The 14809-nt window shown below is 42.3% G+C and overlaps 1 protein-coding gene across 2 annotated transcripts in view; it reads right to left on the bottom strand.

The window, feature by feature from the left end:
- CLCN2 (chloride voltage-gated channel 2) overlaps positions 1 to 14809 on the bottom strand; it is a 143325-nt gene that overhangs the window by 80002 nt on the left and 48514 nt on the right. For both annotated transcript variants that reach the window (XM_087965430.1, XM_087965431.1), the window contains exons 3-4: positions 3624 to 3755; positions 1669 to 1797 (exon numbers count right to left, since the gene is read on the bottom strand). In XM_087965430.1, the coding sequence (XP_087821556.1) occupies positions 1669 to 1797; positions 3624 to 3755 (261 nt within the window). The remainder of the gene's footprint in view (positions 1 to 1668; positions 1798 to 3623; positions 3756 to 14809) is intronic.

Genomic DNA, 14809 nt, shown 5'->3' with positions numbered 1-14809 from the left:
AAAAAGAAGAAAAGAAAAAGAAAGAAGAAAGAAAGGTGGGGTGAGGGAGAGAGGAAAGGAGGGAAGAAAGGAAGAGAGAGAGAGAGAGATGGAGGTAGGGGAGAGGAAGGGAAGGAGGGAGGAAGGAAAGAAAGTGAAATAAAAAGGAAGCAAGGAAGACAGACAGAAGGAGAAAGAAAGGAAGGAAGGAAGGAAGAAAAGAAAAAGCAAAAGAAGGAAGGAAGGAAAAGGAAGGAAAAGGAAGGAAAGAAGGAAGACAGACAGACAGAGAGAAAGAAAGAAGGAAGGTGGGAAGGTGGGGAGAGGGAGAGAGGGAAGGAGGGAAGGAAGGGGGAGAGGAAGGGAAGAGAAAGGAAGGAAGGAAGGAAGGAAGGAAGGAAGGAAGGAAGAAAGAAAGAAAGAAAGAAAGAAAGAAAGAAAGAAGAAAGAAAGAAAGAAGAAGAAAGAAAGAAAGAAAGAAAGAAAGAAAGAAAGAAAGAAAGAAAGAAAGAAAGAAAGAAAGAAAGAAAGAAAGAAAGAAAAAAAGATGAGGCAAAAAAGAAGAATCAGGAAAATCCAGAGAGCGACCACTGAACGAAAGCTCTTTTTACTCAGTGAAAATCCCCACACAGCATGTTTAACTAGATCAGGGAAAGGCCTAGTGCAATGTTTCTCAATCTCGACCACTTTAAGATATGTGGACTTCAACTCCCAGAATTCCCCAGCATGCTTTAAGCATGGCCTATGAATTTGCCTTTTAAGAGTCAGTTCAGCGAAGGCCTGGGTTTGATTCCGCTCTGAAGGAAAAGAGGGATAATTCCAATGCAGGGGAAACCTTTAACGTTTTCGCAGAGGAAGGTGGCTTGACGGACAAAAAGCACCACCTTTTAGGAGAATTCCCCGAGTTTGGGTCTCTGAGGGAATGGAACCTTCCTTGTCTCCAGGATCAGAAAAGGAACGGCTGGCAGAGGGTCGGTTCCCAACTGTGCCTTCCAAACATCTGGGCTTCCTCCACAGCAGCTTCTTGTTCTGACCAAGGCTTATTGAGACACTAACAAACACATGTTTATCCTCAAACCCTTTTTTTCTTTATTTCAACAGCTGTGAATTTTAGTAATTTACAGCCCGTAATGAGTCTCAAACAGTTTGTAAAAGTCCTTCAGGATAAGTCTGATAAGCACCCACCTTTATCTTCCTTGAAATGCTGCCAACGACTAAATTTCCAATTAGTTGGACAAGACTAAACTGAGCACAAATTCAACACAGAGCTTCAGGTTTCAAACCAACCAGTACGAACAAAGTTGCTTCCTGCAAAGGTTCCTGTCCCTTTCCTCCTCCCTTATGTCTTATGGAAAGCCCAATCACCTCCAAGCCTTACTCCTGAGTTGCCCCTTTTGTCTTAAGTGTTCTTGCCTTCTGGCAGCTTTGTGCATGCGCGCACTGGGAACAGGCTCCCCTTGTTCCTCTGCCTCGCTGCTGTCAGATTCTGGAGGCTCCAGAGTTTGCACATAACTCCCAGATGGCCCTGACCCCATCTCTGTTTTGGATGCAGGACCCTTGTCCAAGTCCTCCCCTGATTCCCAGACTAGCCCATGTTCCTCCCCACTGTCTGACTCTGCTGCCGTCTCCGCAGGCTGCCGGCGGACCACAACACTTCCTCCCTTCCCACCTCTCCAGACCAGTACTCACCCACTGCCTGAGGGGCTAAAATCTGGGTGAATCCAGCCGAGAAAGTGATGAGCACGATGGGGTAGGTAATCCAAGCCATGTATTGCAAGAAAACATTGGTATCCAACCCGCCGTACATCCACTTCTGGGCTGCAAGAGAGAGAGGGGAAAAAAAAATTGGGTTTGCTTGTCAATGCACAAGAGATCATCCTGCAGGTCAGAGGTGGTATTCAGCAGGTTCTGACCGGAAATTTTGAGCAGTTCGGAGAACCGGCAAATCCCACCTCTGACTGGCCCCGCCCCCATCTATTCACTGCCTCCCGAGTTCCAGCTGATCGGCTGGGTCTACTTTGGTTGCCCTGCACAGGAGAACGGAGCTGGAAAGCAGGTTAGTGGGGTGGGGAGGAAATGGGGATTTTACAGTATCCTTCTCCTGCCACTCCCACAAAGCCATGCCACACCCACCAAGGCACGCCCACACAACCAGTAGTAAAAATGTTTGAATCCCACCACTGCTCCAGGTTGAGTTGCCACCAGGCAGGAGGCTAAGCTAAAGTGATGCTTCTGCCCCAAAGAGACCATTTTCTCAGCATCTTTCCTTCAGAAATTTGGATGGCCCCAATTCTGCTTGGCGCTGACGTCCAGGCTGTTTCCCCAGGCCTTTAGATCAGAGGGGCAGATGAGCTGGACTTAATTGATCTGATTTTTTTTTTGCCTGCAAGTGGGGTTGTTGTTTGTCCTTAGAGAGCAATAGCACTTAGGTTTATATATAGTTCCACAGTGCTTTCCAGCCCTCTATAAGCGGTTTACAGAGTCAGCCTCTTGCCCCACAACAATCTGGGTCCTCATTTTACCCACCTCGGAAGGAGGGAAGGCTGAGTTAACCTTGAGCCGGTCAGGATCAAACTCCTGGCAGTGGGCAGAGCAGCCTGCAATACTGCGTTCTAACCACTGCGCCACCAAGGTCCTATGTTGGGTGAGGAGCAATCTTGGGGTGGGTTTTTTTCTATGCTTTAATTATTGTAAGCTGCCTAGGATCACAATTAAAAATTAAATTAAATTTAAAACATAAAACAATATAAAATAATAAAAGTCCTTGACTTATGTCAAGCTCTTGGCCACCAACCCGCATTTATGGCTATTTGCAGTGTCCTACAGTCATATGATTGCTTACTTCAACATTTTTGTTGAAAACAGGCATTTACTTCTGGGTTGTTGTTGGGGGTTTTTTTGGCAAAAAAGGCCCATAGTGAACAATGGATTCACTTTACGACCACTGTGTTCACTTAAAGAGTGTCTTGTTTACATAACAAATGCCACGAGACAGGTTGTCAGAATCCGTCACAGATCCACTTTGCATCCGTCACAACTTATAAGCCATAATGGGCAGGCTCCATTAGTTATATGTTGAAAACAAAATAAAATAAAATAAGTGAAATAAAGTGAAATAAAACAATGAAGTAAAGTGTAAATATAAAAAATAAAAATGAAGTAAAATATTAAAAAAATAAAAATAAAAAATAATAAAATGTAATGAAATACAAGAAAAAAGAAAAGAAATAAAATAGAATATAAAAGATATAAAATATTAAAATGAAATGAAGTAAAATAAAATAATAAAGTGTAAAGTAAAATAATAAAATAAAATATAAAAGAAATAAAATAATAATATAATGAAATGAAATGAAATAAAGTAAAATAAAATAGAATAATAAAAATAATAAAGTAAAGAGTAAAGTAAAATATAAAAAATAAGGTAAATAATAAAATAAAATAAAAAATAAAAAATATCATATAAAATAAATGCAATCATAAAACAAAACAAGGTGTAAAAATATAAAAAAATATAAAGTAAAATAAAGACAATAAAATATAAAATAACAAAACAAAACATTTCCTCTCAGAAGTGCCGAGTCTCGGGTTCTCAGCCCGGGAGTGCTGGCTGCCTTTGCAGTTGTGACTTGCAATCTTCTGACCTTGCAGGCAAGTTGCTATGGCGAAGTCCATGGCCCAGCTGACCAGGGCCATCAGCAGACCCAACAGAATGAGGAAGATCCAGTCTTCGCCCACTTTGGAGATGAGGAACTTCTGGCACCGCACGGTACAGACTGCAAGAGAGAGGGGGAAAAGGAGCGGATGAGAGTTGGGGTGACAGGGACATCCATGGGACCGCAGCGGAGAGAAGCTGGGATACAGCGGAAGGCCAGAGTGGTCCATTGCTATGGAAACGACGCACTTTCAGAGCAAGTACAGGATGGGAGCAGCGGAAACACTGGTGCTTTGATAGAAAAGATGAACAAAAGGGGAACATAACCAGGAAAAATTGCCGCGTTTAGATACACGGGTAAAATATACAGTACACCAGCATTTAGCATATGAACATAAAAGAGAGACTGGTCATGGGTTTTGCCTACTTGTCTCTCTGCCCACATCCTTGCCTGTCCACATTTATTTATTAAATTTATTTGCTGCCCATCCTGCAATGAAATAAAATAATGAGCCAGCAGTGTGCAGCAGCAGCCAAAAAAGCTCATGCAATTCTAAGTTGCATTATGAGAGGGATACAATCAAGATCAAGTGAGATACTAATACCACTCTATAAAGCCTTAGTAAGACCACACCTACAGGACTGCATCCAGTTTTGGTCACCACATTATAAAAAAGATGTTGAGACTCTAGAAAGTGTGCAGAGAAGAGCAACCAGGATGATTAGGGGACTGGAGACTAAAACATACGATGAACAATTGCAGGAACTGGACGTGGCTAGTCTAGTGAAGAGAAGGACTAGGGGAGACAGGAGAGCAGTCTTCCAATATTTGAGGGGCTGCCACAGAGAGGAGGAAGGGGCCAAGCTATTTTCTAAAGCACCTGAAGGCCAGACAAGGAGTAATGGATGGAAACTGAACAAGGAGAGATTCAACCTGGAAATAAAGAGAAACTTTCTGACAGTGAGAACAATCAAGCAATGGAGCAGTTTGCCCTCGGAAGTTGTGGGAGCGTCATCACTTGAGACTTTCAAGAAGAGATTGGACTGCCATTTGTCAGAAATTGTGTAGGGTCTCCTGCTTAGGTGGAGGGTTGGACTAGATGACCTACAAGGTCCCTTCCAACTCTGATTACCTGTAATCTGTAAACTCTGGGCAGCTTACAGCATAAAACATGAAAATCGTAACATATAAATCCCTCTAAAATAATTATTCTGCTTGAACAGTATTCAAACCATCATTTGTTCCAAAGCAAGATCAAACTGTGTTTTCAGGTTCAGGGCAAAATCATTGTTTCTCACATTCAGACACAACAGCACCCTATGGTTTATCAGTCAAGAGGAGACCAATTTAAAAGGAACAATTTGAGATGGTAGAACAGAAAATGGAAGATAAAACTTAATGTTTCCTCAGCAGGTCATTTATTCAGTCCTAAGGACAAATTTCAAAATGCAGCAGCTGTTTAATCATGGTTAAAGTGCTAGCTTAGAAACCAGGAGATGGTGAATTCTAGTTCATTCTTAGGCATGAAAGCCACCTGAGTAACTTTGGGCCAGTCATTCTGTCTCAGCCCAATTCTCCACACAGGGTTGTTGCTGTGGAGATAATAGGAGGAAGAAGTGTGTTCGATATTTTCGTCGCCTTGAGTTATTTGTACAAAATAATAAAGACAGGAGATGATGAAACAAAGATGATAAATTCAGAGATGCCACACCTTTATTAAATTTCAGTATACTAAGGTATAATACTACAGTGTGGATAACAAAATGGACATCATATTCTAATATTCGAGGGGCTGCCACAGAAAGGAAGGGGTCAAGCTATTTTCCAAAGCACCCAAAGGCCAGACAGGGAATAATGGATGGAAACTGAACAAGGAGAGATTCAACCTGGAAATAAGGAGAAATTTTCTGACAGTGAGAACAACCAACCAATGGTACAGAAGTTGCCTTCGGAAATTGTGGGTGCTCCATCAATGGAGGCTTTCAAGAAGGGACTGGACTGTCAGAAATGGTGTAGGGCAAGGGCCTTCAAACTTGGCAAGTTTAAGACTTGTGGACTTCAACTCCCACAATTCCTGAGCTAACATGACTGGAGGAGGAATTCTGGGAGTTAAAGTCCACAAGTCTTAAAGCTGTCAAGTTTGAAGACCCCTGGTGTAGGATCTTCTTGGGCGGAAGGTTGGACTAGATGACCTACAAGATCCCTTCCAACTCTGTTAATCTGTAATCGTGAAGTCCACAGTCAACTCTGATATAACAGGCTTTAGAGAAATAGGGTTGGATTGACAAGGACCCTTGATTTCAGAAGAACAAGTAGAATGTAGAATCTTGGGCTTGAAGAGATCTTGGAGATAGTCCAACCCTTTATATATCATTATAACCCTTTCTATCATTCCAGTCAAAGGGTTTGTCCAGTGTTTGAAAACTTCCAGTGTTAGAGCACCCACAAGTCTGAGAGGCAAGCTCTTCCATTGATTAATTGTTCTCATTGTCAGAAAATGCCTATTTTCCTTTAGGAAAATATTAGAATGTGCAGAAATGAACAGATTAACACTTTCTATAAAGGAGAAAGAACAAACTGAATATTATATGACATGGGAGCTATTTTATGGACGGTTGGAGAATAAAAATAGAAGTGAGAAAAATGGAGATTAGTGAAATAAAGAATACGGGTTAAGATAGAGATGTAAACAATACGATGATTATTATATATGATTGTTAAGATTACCATACCTAATATAATATTATATTTTCATTAGAAGTTATGTTAAGAGGGAGCAATGAGTAGAGTTATAATGCTAATTATTAATATTGTATGATTTAGAGAATTATTGTCAATGTAATGAATATTGCCAATTTTGATTGTAATAGCACAGAGACAACACACTGTTTAATGGAAGTTCATTAAAAAATAAAAATAGAAAGAAAGAAAGAAAGAAGAAAGAAAGAAAGAAAGAAAGAAAGAAAGAAAGAAAGAAAGAAAGAAAGAAAGAAAGAAAGAAAGAAAAAAAAGAAAGAAAGAAAGAAAAGAAAGAAAGAAAGAAAGAAAGAAAGAAAGAAAGAAAAGAAAAGAAAAGAAAGAAAATAAATGCCTCCTTGGACATTTGGATGTTTGTCCAGAATGGTATAAGCCAGGTCTCCTGCTTTAGGCTGGAGGCTGGACCAGATGACCTCCAAGATCCCTTCCAGCCCCCGATTCTGTGTGATAGATATATATGATAGGTCAAGGGTCTTCAAGCTTGGCAAGTTTCATGACTTGTGGACTTCAACTCCCAGAATTCCAGGAGCTAATATGACTGGCGGAGGAATTCTGGGAGTTGGAAGTCCACAAGTCTTAAAGCTGTCAAGTTTGAAGATCCCTGGGATAGATACACCGATATAGACAGACAGACAGACAGACAGAGAACACCGGAGGGACGTGATGGGGTAGAGATGGCTGCAGAATTCTCGGAGTTGAAGTCCACAAGTCTTAAAGTCACCAAATTTGGAGACCTCTGGTATAATGTATCCTGCTTTTGGGCAGGGATTCATATGATAGACAGACAGGCAGAATAACAGAGAACAACAGAAGGACGTGATGGTGTAGAGATGGGTACCAGAGATGAACTGAGCAGAGATCCATTGGATTGATGGTACCGGAGTGTTGAAAAGCATCAGGGTTAAGATGCAAGATGCAAATTAAAAGGATGACTATCTTGCGTGGGAGTCTGTCAGAGACCATCCAGCCAATTAGAAGAAGACAGAGGGAAGATTTATTAAAGCAGAAAACCATGAAGTGGTCAGAATGGGAGATTTCAACCGCAGAATGACTCTTTTCTGGGAAGAGTCATTCTGCAGGACCCAAGATGTCACATCGATTTTTCACTCGTCTTGGTGATAATTTTCTCTTTCCAAATGTTTGAGTTGTGCATCAGGGGAACGGCTACTTCGGACTTGGTCCTTACTAACAGGATTGGTTGGAGATATTAAAGAGATGAAAGCCGGGTGCGAATGGCTATACAATATTAGAGTCCTTATTCTTTTTAAAAAGCTTGCTTGGAAACAACCTTGGATTTTAAAAAGCAAAATTCTAATGAACTAAGAAAAATTAAGGAAGATGTGATATTTTTAAAAAAAAACACCTTAAAAGGTAAATGGATTTGAAGCTGGGTGGGACTTCTTGAAAAGGAAATTCAGTTTCAAAAAATGAAAAAGTTTAAATTAAATCTCAAATAAATGAAATCCCAAAGAGTACCAATGAAGAAGACAACTAGGGAAACTGGAAAAAGGCTAAATGCCAGTCCTCCTCATCGAGAAAGGACAGAAAGAGGATCTCAGATATTATCAACCATCAAAACCCAGAAAGATATTAAAACAGTAAACCAGTCCATTTGTAAACATCTGGAAGAATAACAGAGTTGGAAGGGACCTTGGAGGTCTTCTAGTCCAACCCCCTGCTTAGGCAGGAAACCCTACACCATTGCAGACAAATGATTGTCCACTCTCTTCTTAAAAGCCTCTAGTGATAGAGCACCCACAACTTCTGGAGGCAAGTAGTTCCACTGGTTAATTGTTCTCACTGTTGGGAAATTCTCTCCTTAGTTCTAGGTAGCTTCTCTCCTTGATGAGTTTCCATCCGTTGCTTCTTGCTCAGCCTTCAGGTGCTTTGGAGAATAGCTTGACTCCCTCTTCTTCGGGGCAGCCCTTCAAATATTGAAACACTGCTATCAAGTCCCCCCTAGTCCTTCTTTTCATTAAACGAGACGTACCCAATTCCTGCAACCATTCTTCGTATGTTTCAGCCTTCAGCTGTCTAATCATCTCTGTTGAATGAGACTGCCTAAGAAATTGTCCTGTTTGTTTGTTTGTTTTTGCACTGTTAGGTAATATGAATTCAATGAGGAAGTAGACTTCATAATGCTAAACAAGATCAAAAGTTTATCTCAAAGGACATCGGACGAGGACTATACTCTGAACATTCACTAGGTTTCACTCAGCAAAAATAATTAGACTCATTGACCAAAATTGTAAGCAGGTTTTCCCATTTCCTGATTTTATGTGGGCTACCTTTAATTAGGCTCCGTTCGTGCCCCTTCGCCCAAAGCCATTCATGTAATCCCTGGAAGGCAACCAAAATCGGCTGCCAAACTCTAACTTTCAGGGTGAAAGAAGAGGAAAAGTTATTAAATCCTCAGGAAACAAGCTTAATGAATTGCATCTAATTCAGTGATGGCTAACCTTTTCAGCTTGGTGTGTCGAAAATCGGGAAAAAGTGTAGCCTTCCTCGGGTCGTGTGTCACTTCAAGAAATATCAATAATTTGGTTTATGACGGACTGGGCTGGGGTGAGCACACAGGGCTGTGAAACTCGTCTCCCTGGTCTCAGGGCTGCAGGTGCAGGATGTGGGGATCGGAAGGCCACCTTACAGGGCTGTGAACCTCATGGATCTCCTTTCCTCCTGTAGCGTTCCTGAGGTAATGAAACTGACAAACCTCAGTTTATGGCGGTTAAAACTGGTTCTCTGCTGCAAAGATCTTGCGGCAGCGGTGACACCATGCCTCCACGCAACAAGCAGGGAGCAGGGATTGGAGCAGAGCACAGGCAGCCTCTAAATGTGCAGGTTTTCCCCACACCAACAGGCGTGTCAGTCAAAGTGCCTCGGCGTGTTACAAGTGACACGCGTGTCATAGGTTAGCCATCACTGATCTAATTTGTTATCCATCTGAAAACAATTGGGAACAAATTTCAGCTGATGTTTTTGCCCTGCCACTGATCATTTAGGGGCAATGTGAGGCTTCAAATAGGTATCTTGTCCCCGCTCAAAGTGTTGGAGTTATGAAATATAGGTAGTCCTCGAATTACGGCCATTGGTTTAATAAGCCAAGTTAAAGATTCACTTAATAGATTAGAATAGAATTCTTGATTGGCCAAGTGTGATTGGACACACAAGGAGTTTGTCTTTGGTGCATATGCTCTCAACAACCATCTTACTAATTTAACAATTGCACCAATTTACTTAACAACGGTGGCAAGGAAGGTCATAAGAAGGGGGCAAAATTCTTGCTTAGCAACATAATTTGGAGCGCAATGTAGAGAGGTGAAAACAAGCAGGGTCAGCTCCATTAGCTCCCACCTTTGCATGGGACACACATTAGCTAGGATCCTTTCTCATAGAAATCAAATAGATAGCAAGCTACAAAAAACACGTGAAAAGCAAACAGCATAACAGGAAACTCAGGATATTGCAACCAGGTGCAAACTGATAGCTACAAAGGATCAGGGAAAAAGACTATAAAACAATTACTCCTACCAAGATCCCAGGAAGAGATCCCAATCTAAAGAGACAGGAACTCATCACCCAAACACAAATCAAAGACTTCAAGGATTCACACTTATAAAATCAAAGAACCTGAAGTGTATAAGAAAGGGGTTTTCCTACTCACTTATTAGATTAATCTCAGGAATGCTGTAGGATCTATTCTTATTTGCTTTCCTATTAATAAACTGCTTCTGGCTTCCAATGCAGCTGACCAAATGACTTTGCAGTAAAATCTCCCAGCCGGGAAATTTGAATCCACAAAGGAAAGAACTTTGCCTTTTTCCTTAAAGGGCAAGGCTTTCTTTTCATTTCCTCAGTAGTCCAAAGTTTGCCCAATGTTAGTCCAACCACTACAGACAGGCCTGCTCTGACTCAGTAGTCCAGGATTTTAAATCAGAGTTGGTTCGCCAGAGACGGCAGGTCTCAAAATTGTTACCAACTTATCTTCAAGGCCAGCTTTCAAGAGTCTAACTAAAACCACTTATCTATAGATAAAGGAATAAACTGTTTCTCCATCCAAGGTTTATATTTTGTTACTTCTCAATCAACTAGGTCAGGAGATGGGGAGTAACATACAAGAGAGCCTTTTCCAGCTGAAGAGCCCTCACCTCCCAAGGACGATCTGTACAATTCAGAACATTTGTGCTGAAAATTGGCCTTTAGTACAATGGGTTTGTTTAAAGACCAATCAATCAATTAATCAGAATAGAGTTGGAAGGGACCTTGGAGGTCTTCTAGCCCAACCCCCTGTTCAAGCAGGGGAGCCTATGCAATCTGAGACAAGTGGCTGTCCAATTTCTTCTTAAAAACCTCCAGGGATGGAGCGCCCACAATTTCTGAAGGCAACTCATTCATTCCATTGGTTAATTGTCCTCACTATTAGGAAGTTTCTCCTGAATTCCAGGTTGCTTCTCTCCTTGATTAGTTTCCGTCCATTGCTTCTTGTCCTGCCTTCTGGTGCTTTGGAGAATAAACTGACCCCCTCTTCTTTGTGGTATCCCCTCAAATACTGGAATACTGCTATCATGTCCCTTTTCTTTAACACTAGCCACAGCCAAATCCTGCAACCATTCTTCATATGTTTTTAGTCCCCGGGCCTTTAATCACCTTAGTTGCTCAATATCTTTTGAGTAATATGCTGACCCAAACTGGATGCAGCATTCCAGGTGTGGCCTATTCTAAGGTTTTCTAAAGCGGTGCTAATACTTCATGTGATTTTCATTCACCGACTGTAGTGTCGGCTTAACAACGTGGCATTTCCTTTACGGCCACTGCAAAAAAAAAAGAAAGAAAAAGCAGACTCCATTATGGGTCATAAATCAAGGATGACCTGTAATTACATGATCCCAGCTTTAGGTGGCCAGCCAGATTCATGCTGCGCTGCACTGTTTTATCTCCACAGGCATTAACAGATAACAGATAATCAGAGTTGGAAGGGACCTTGTAGGTCATCTAGTCCAACCCCCTGCCCAAGCGGGAGACCCTACACCATTTCTGACAAATGGCAGTCCAATCTCTTCTTGAAAGTCTCAAGTGATGATGCTCCCACAACTTCCGAGGGCAAACTGCTCCATTGGTTGATTGTTCTCACTGTCAGAAAGTTTCTCCTTATTTCCAGGTTGAATCTCTCCTTGATCAGTTTTCATCCATTATTCCTTGTCTGGCCTTCAGGTGCTTTAGAAAATAGCTTTGCCCCTTCCTCTCTGGGGCAGCCCCTCAAATATTGGAAGACTGCTATCATGTCTCCCCTGGTCCTTCTCTTCCTTAGACTAGCCAGGCCCAGTTCCTGCAACCGTTCTTCTTACGTTTTAGTCTCCAGTCCCCTAATCATCCTGGTTGTTCTTCTCTGCACTTTTTCTAGAGACTCAACATCTTTTTTATAGTGTAGTGACCAAAACTGGATGCAGTACTCTAGGTGTGATCTTACTAAGGCTTTATAGAGTGGTATTAGTAACCTCCCTTGATCTTGATTGTATCCCTCTGTTAATGCTTTTTTTGTGTGTGGCAGCTGCACACTGCTGGCTCCTATTTAGCTGGTTGTCCACTAAGACTCCAAGATCCCTCTCAGTTACTGCTATTGAGCCTGGTTTCACCCAGTCTATTCACTCAGGTGTTTCCTGGGATGAGATTGAGGAAAGAGTTAAAACAGGCAGGTATTTCTGCTTCCTTTACAGGTTTGGGCCTAGCAGAACCACCAATCTGAATCAGCTTGGCTATTTGATACTCCAACAGCTAAAGATGCTTCCAGGTGTTCTGCATCTGGATGGCCAGTGCTGCCTGGGGGAACTGAGAGGCCGGTCCCAAATTCTGACTTCATGAGTAAGCCCATGGCCGGCCATCCTCTTCCCCCATTGCTATGACAGCTGTAGGAAGCCAACAGCTGGGCCCAGAGGGTGGGAGGGCTGTGGCACGGAGGCACCTCTGGATAGGAAAACAGCCTCTCGCCCTCCTGCCCATCTGGTCACAGGGGGTGGCCATTGGAGCAGAGGAGAGGAAAGCGGTCATGGCCAAGGCTACCCCAGGACAGAAGAGCCTGGACATGGGCCATCTCCGCGGTTGCCCCTGCGAGTTGGCAACTTTTGACAGGGAAACAGCCTCAAGGACAAGGCGAGCTGTGACTGGAGCAGTTGCTAAGGGATTTAGGAAGAGTCAGATCCCACAAGACAATGTGCGTTTGTGTGTTTCTCCCTCCCTCCCTCTCTCTCTCTCTCTCTCTCTTTCTCTCTTTCTTTCTCTTTTCTTTCTCTCCTTTCTCTTCTTTTTTCTTTCCTTTCTCTCCTTTCACTCTCTCTCTCTGTGTCTCTCTTTTCTCTTTCCTTTTCTCTCTCTCTCTTCTCTCTTTTCTCTGTCTGTTTTCTCTCTTTCTCTCTCTCTTTCTCTCTTTCTTTCTCTTTTCCTTTCTCTCCCTTTCTCTTTCTCTTTTCTCTTTCCTTTCTCTCCCTTTCACTCTCTCTCTCTGTCTCTCTGTCTCTCTGTTTCTCTCTTTCTCTTTCTCTCTCTCTCTCCCTTTCCCTCCCCCCTCTCTTTCCCTTTCTCTCTCTTTTCTCTCTTTCTCTTTCTCTGTCTGTTTTCCTCTCTTTCTCTCTCTGTCTTTTTATCTTTCTCTTTCTCTCTCTTTCCCTTTCTCTCTCTCTTTCTTACTCTTTATTTCTATCTCTCTCCTTCTCTCTCTCTCTCCTTTCTCTCCCTTTCTCTCTTTCTTTCTCTGTTCCTTTCTCTTCCTTTCTCTTTTTTCTCTCCTTTCCCTTTATCTCCCTTTCTCTCTCTTTCTCTCTCTGTGTGTCTCTTTTTCTTTTCCCTTTCTCTCTCTCTCTCTCCCTTTCCCTCCCCCTCTCTTTCCCTTTCTCTCTCTCTCTCTCTTTCTCTTTGTCTGTTTTTCTCTCTCTTTCTCTTTCTCTGTCTTTTTCTCTTTCTCTCTTTCCCTTTCTCTTTCTCTCTCTTTATTTCTATCTCTCTCTTTCTCTTTCTCTCTCTTTCTCTTTCTCTTTTTCTCTTTCCCTTTCTCTCCCTTTCACTCTCTCTCTCTTTCTCTCTGTCTCTCTGTGTCTCTTTCTCTCTTTCCCCTTCTCTCTCTCTCTCTCCTTCCTTTCCCCCACTTTCCCTTTCTCTCTCTCCTTCTCTCCTTCTCTCTCTCTCTCTCCCTTTCTCCCTTTCTTTCTCTTTCTCTTTCTTTCTGACTCTGTCTCTTTCTCTTTCTCTCTTTCCCTTTCTCTCTCTCTCTTTCTTTCTTTTCCTTTCTCTCCCTTTCTCTTTCTCTTTTTCTCTTTCTCTCTCTTTCCCTTTCTCTCTCTCTCTTTCTTACTCTTTATTTCTCTCTCTCTCTTTCCCCTTTTCTCTCTTTCTCTTTCTCTCTCTCTCTTTCCCTTTATCTCTCTCTCTCTCTGTCTGTCTTTGGCTGAGTTTTGGGGAAAGGGGAGTCTAGATGGTTAGAAAAGTGGGAGGGATATTCTAAAGTGTTCCTGTTATTTGTCTTTTTGGAGGACCAATTCATCTTCGTTAAATTCAAGTTTTAAAAGTAGGAATGTACCACTGAGCACACTGATAGGTGGCACACTCAGCCTAGAGAAGTCCTTCCTGGACTGAACAATGTCTGAATGGGGCAGTTGCAGGTTCCAAGAGAAGGATAAGAGAGAAAACCAGGAGGCCAAAGGAACTATAGATGGAATCTGAAGGCCCACGAACCCACACATCACATCATACCTCTTTGACAGTTTAACAGAGTTGGAAGGGACCTGGGAGGTCATCTAGTCCAACTCCCACCCAAGCAGGAGACCCTACACCATTTCTGACAGATGGGAGTCCAGTTTCTTCTTGAAAGCCTCCAGAGATGAAGCTCCCACAACTTCAGAAGGCGACAACTTCTGTTCCATGGGTTGATTGTTCTCCCTGTCAGAAAATGTCTCCTTATTTCCAGGTTGAATTTCTCCTTGATCAGTTTCCATCCATTATTCCTTGTCTGGCCTTTGAGTACTTTGGAAAATAGCTTGCCCCCCTCTTCGATATAACAGCCCCTCAAACATTGGTCCTCTGCTATCATGTCCACCCTGGTCCTTCTCTTCACTAGACTAGCCAGGCCCAGTTCTTGTTACTTCATATGCATATATGGCATATAAATACATGCCAGCTGCCAGATACCTGAATTTTGATCAGGTGACCGTGAGGATATACTGCAATGATCGTAAATTTGAAAAACAGCCATATCACTTGTTTCAGTGCCATCATCGCTTCAAACGGTCACTATATGAATAGTTGTAAGCCAAGGATTGTCCAGTGACTTAACCAGATCACTGAAATAAACAAAAGTTGCAGACTCAACACACATTAAGCTCAGGAGGGCTGCCACAAAGAAGAGGGAGTCAAGCCATTCTCCAAAACAC

Source organism: Notechis scutatus, chromosome 4 (assembly GCF_049901735.1).
Source record: "Notechis scutatus isolate UNSWTSFEM ecotype Mainland chromosome 4, rNotScu1.2, whole genome shotgun sequence".
Taxonomy (NCBI): Eukaryota; Metazoa; Chordata; class Lepidosauria; order Squamata; family Elapidae; genus Notechis; species Notechis scutatus.
The sequence above is the reverse complement of the archived record's forward strand: the minus strand, read 5'-3'. Positions and strand labels throughout refer to the sequence as shown.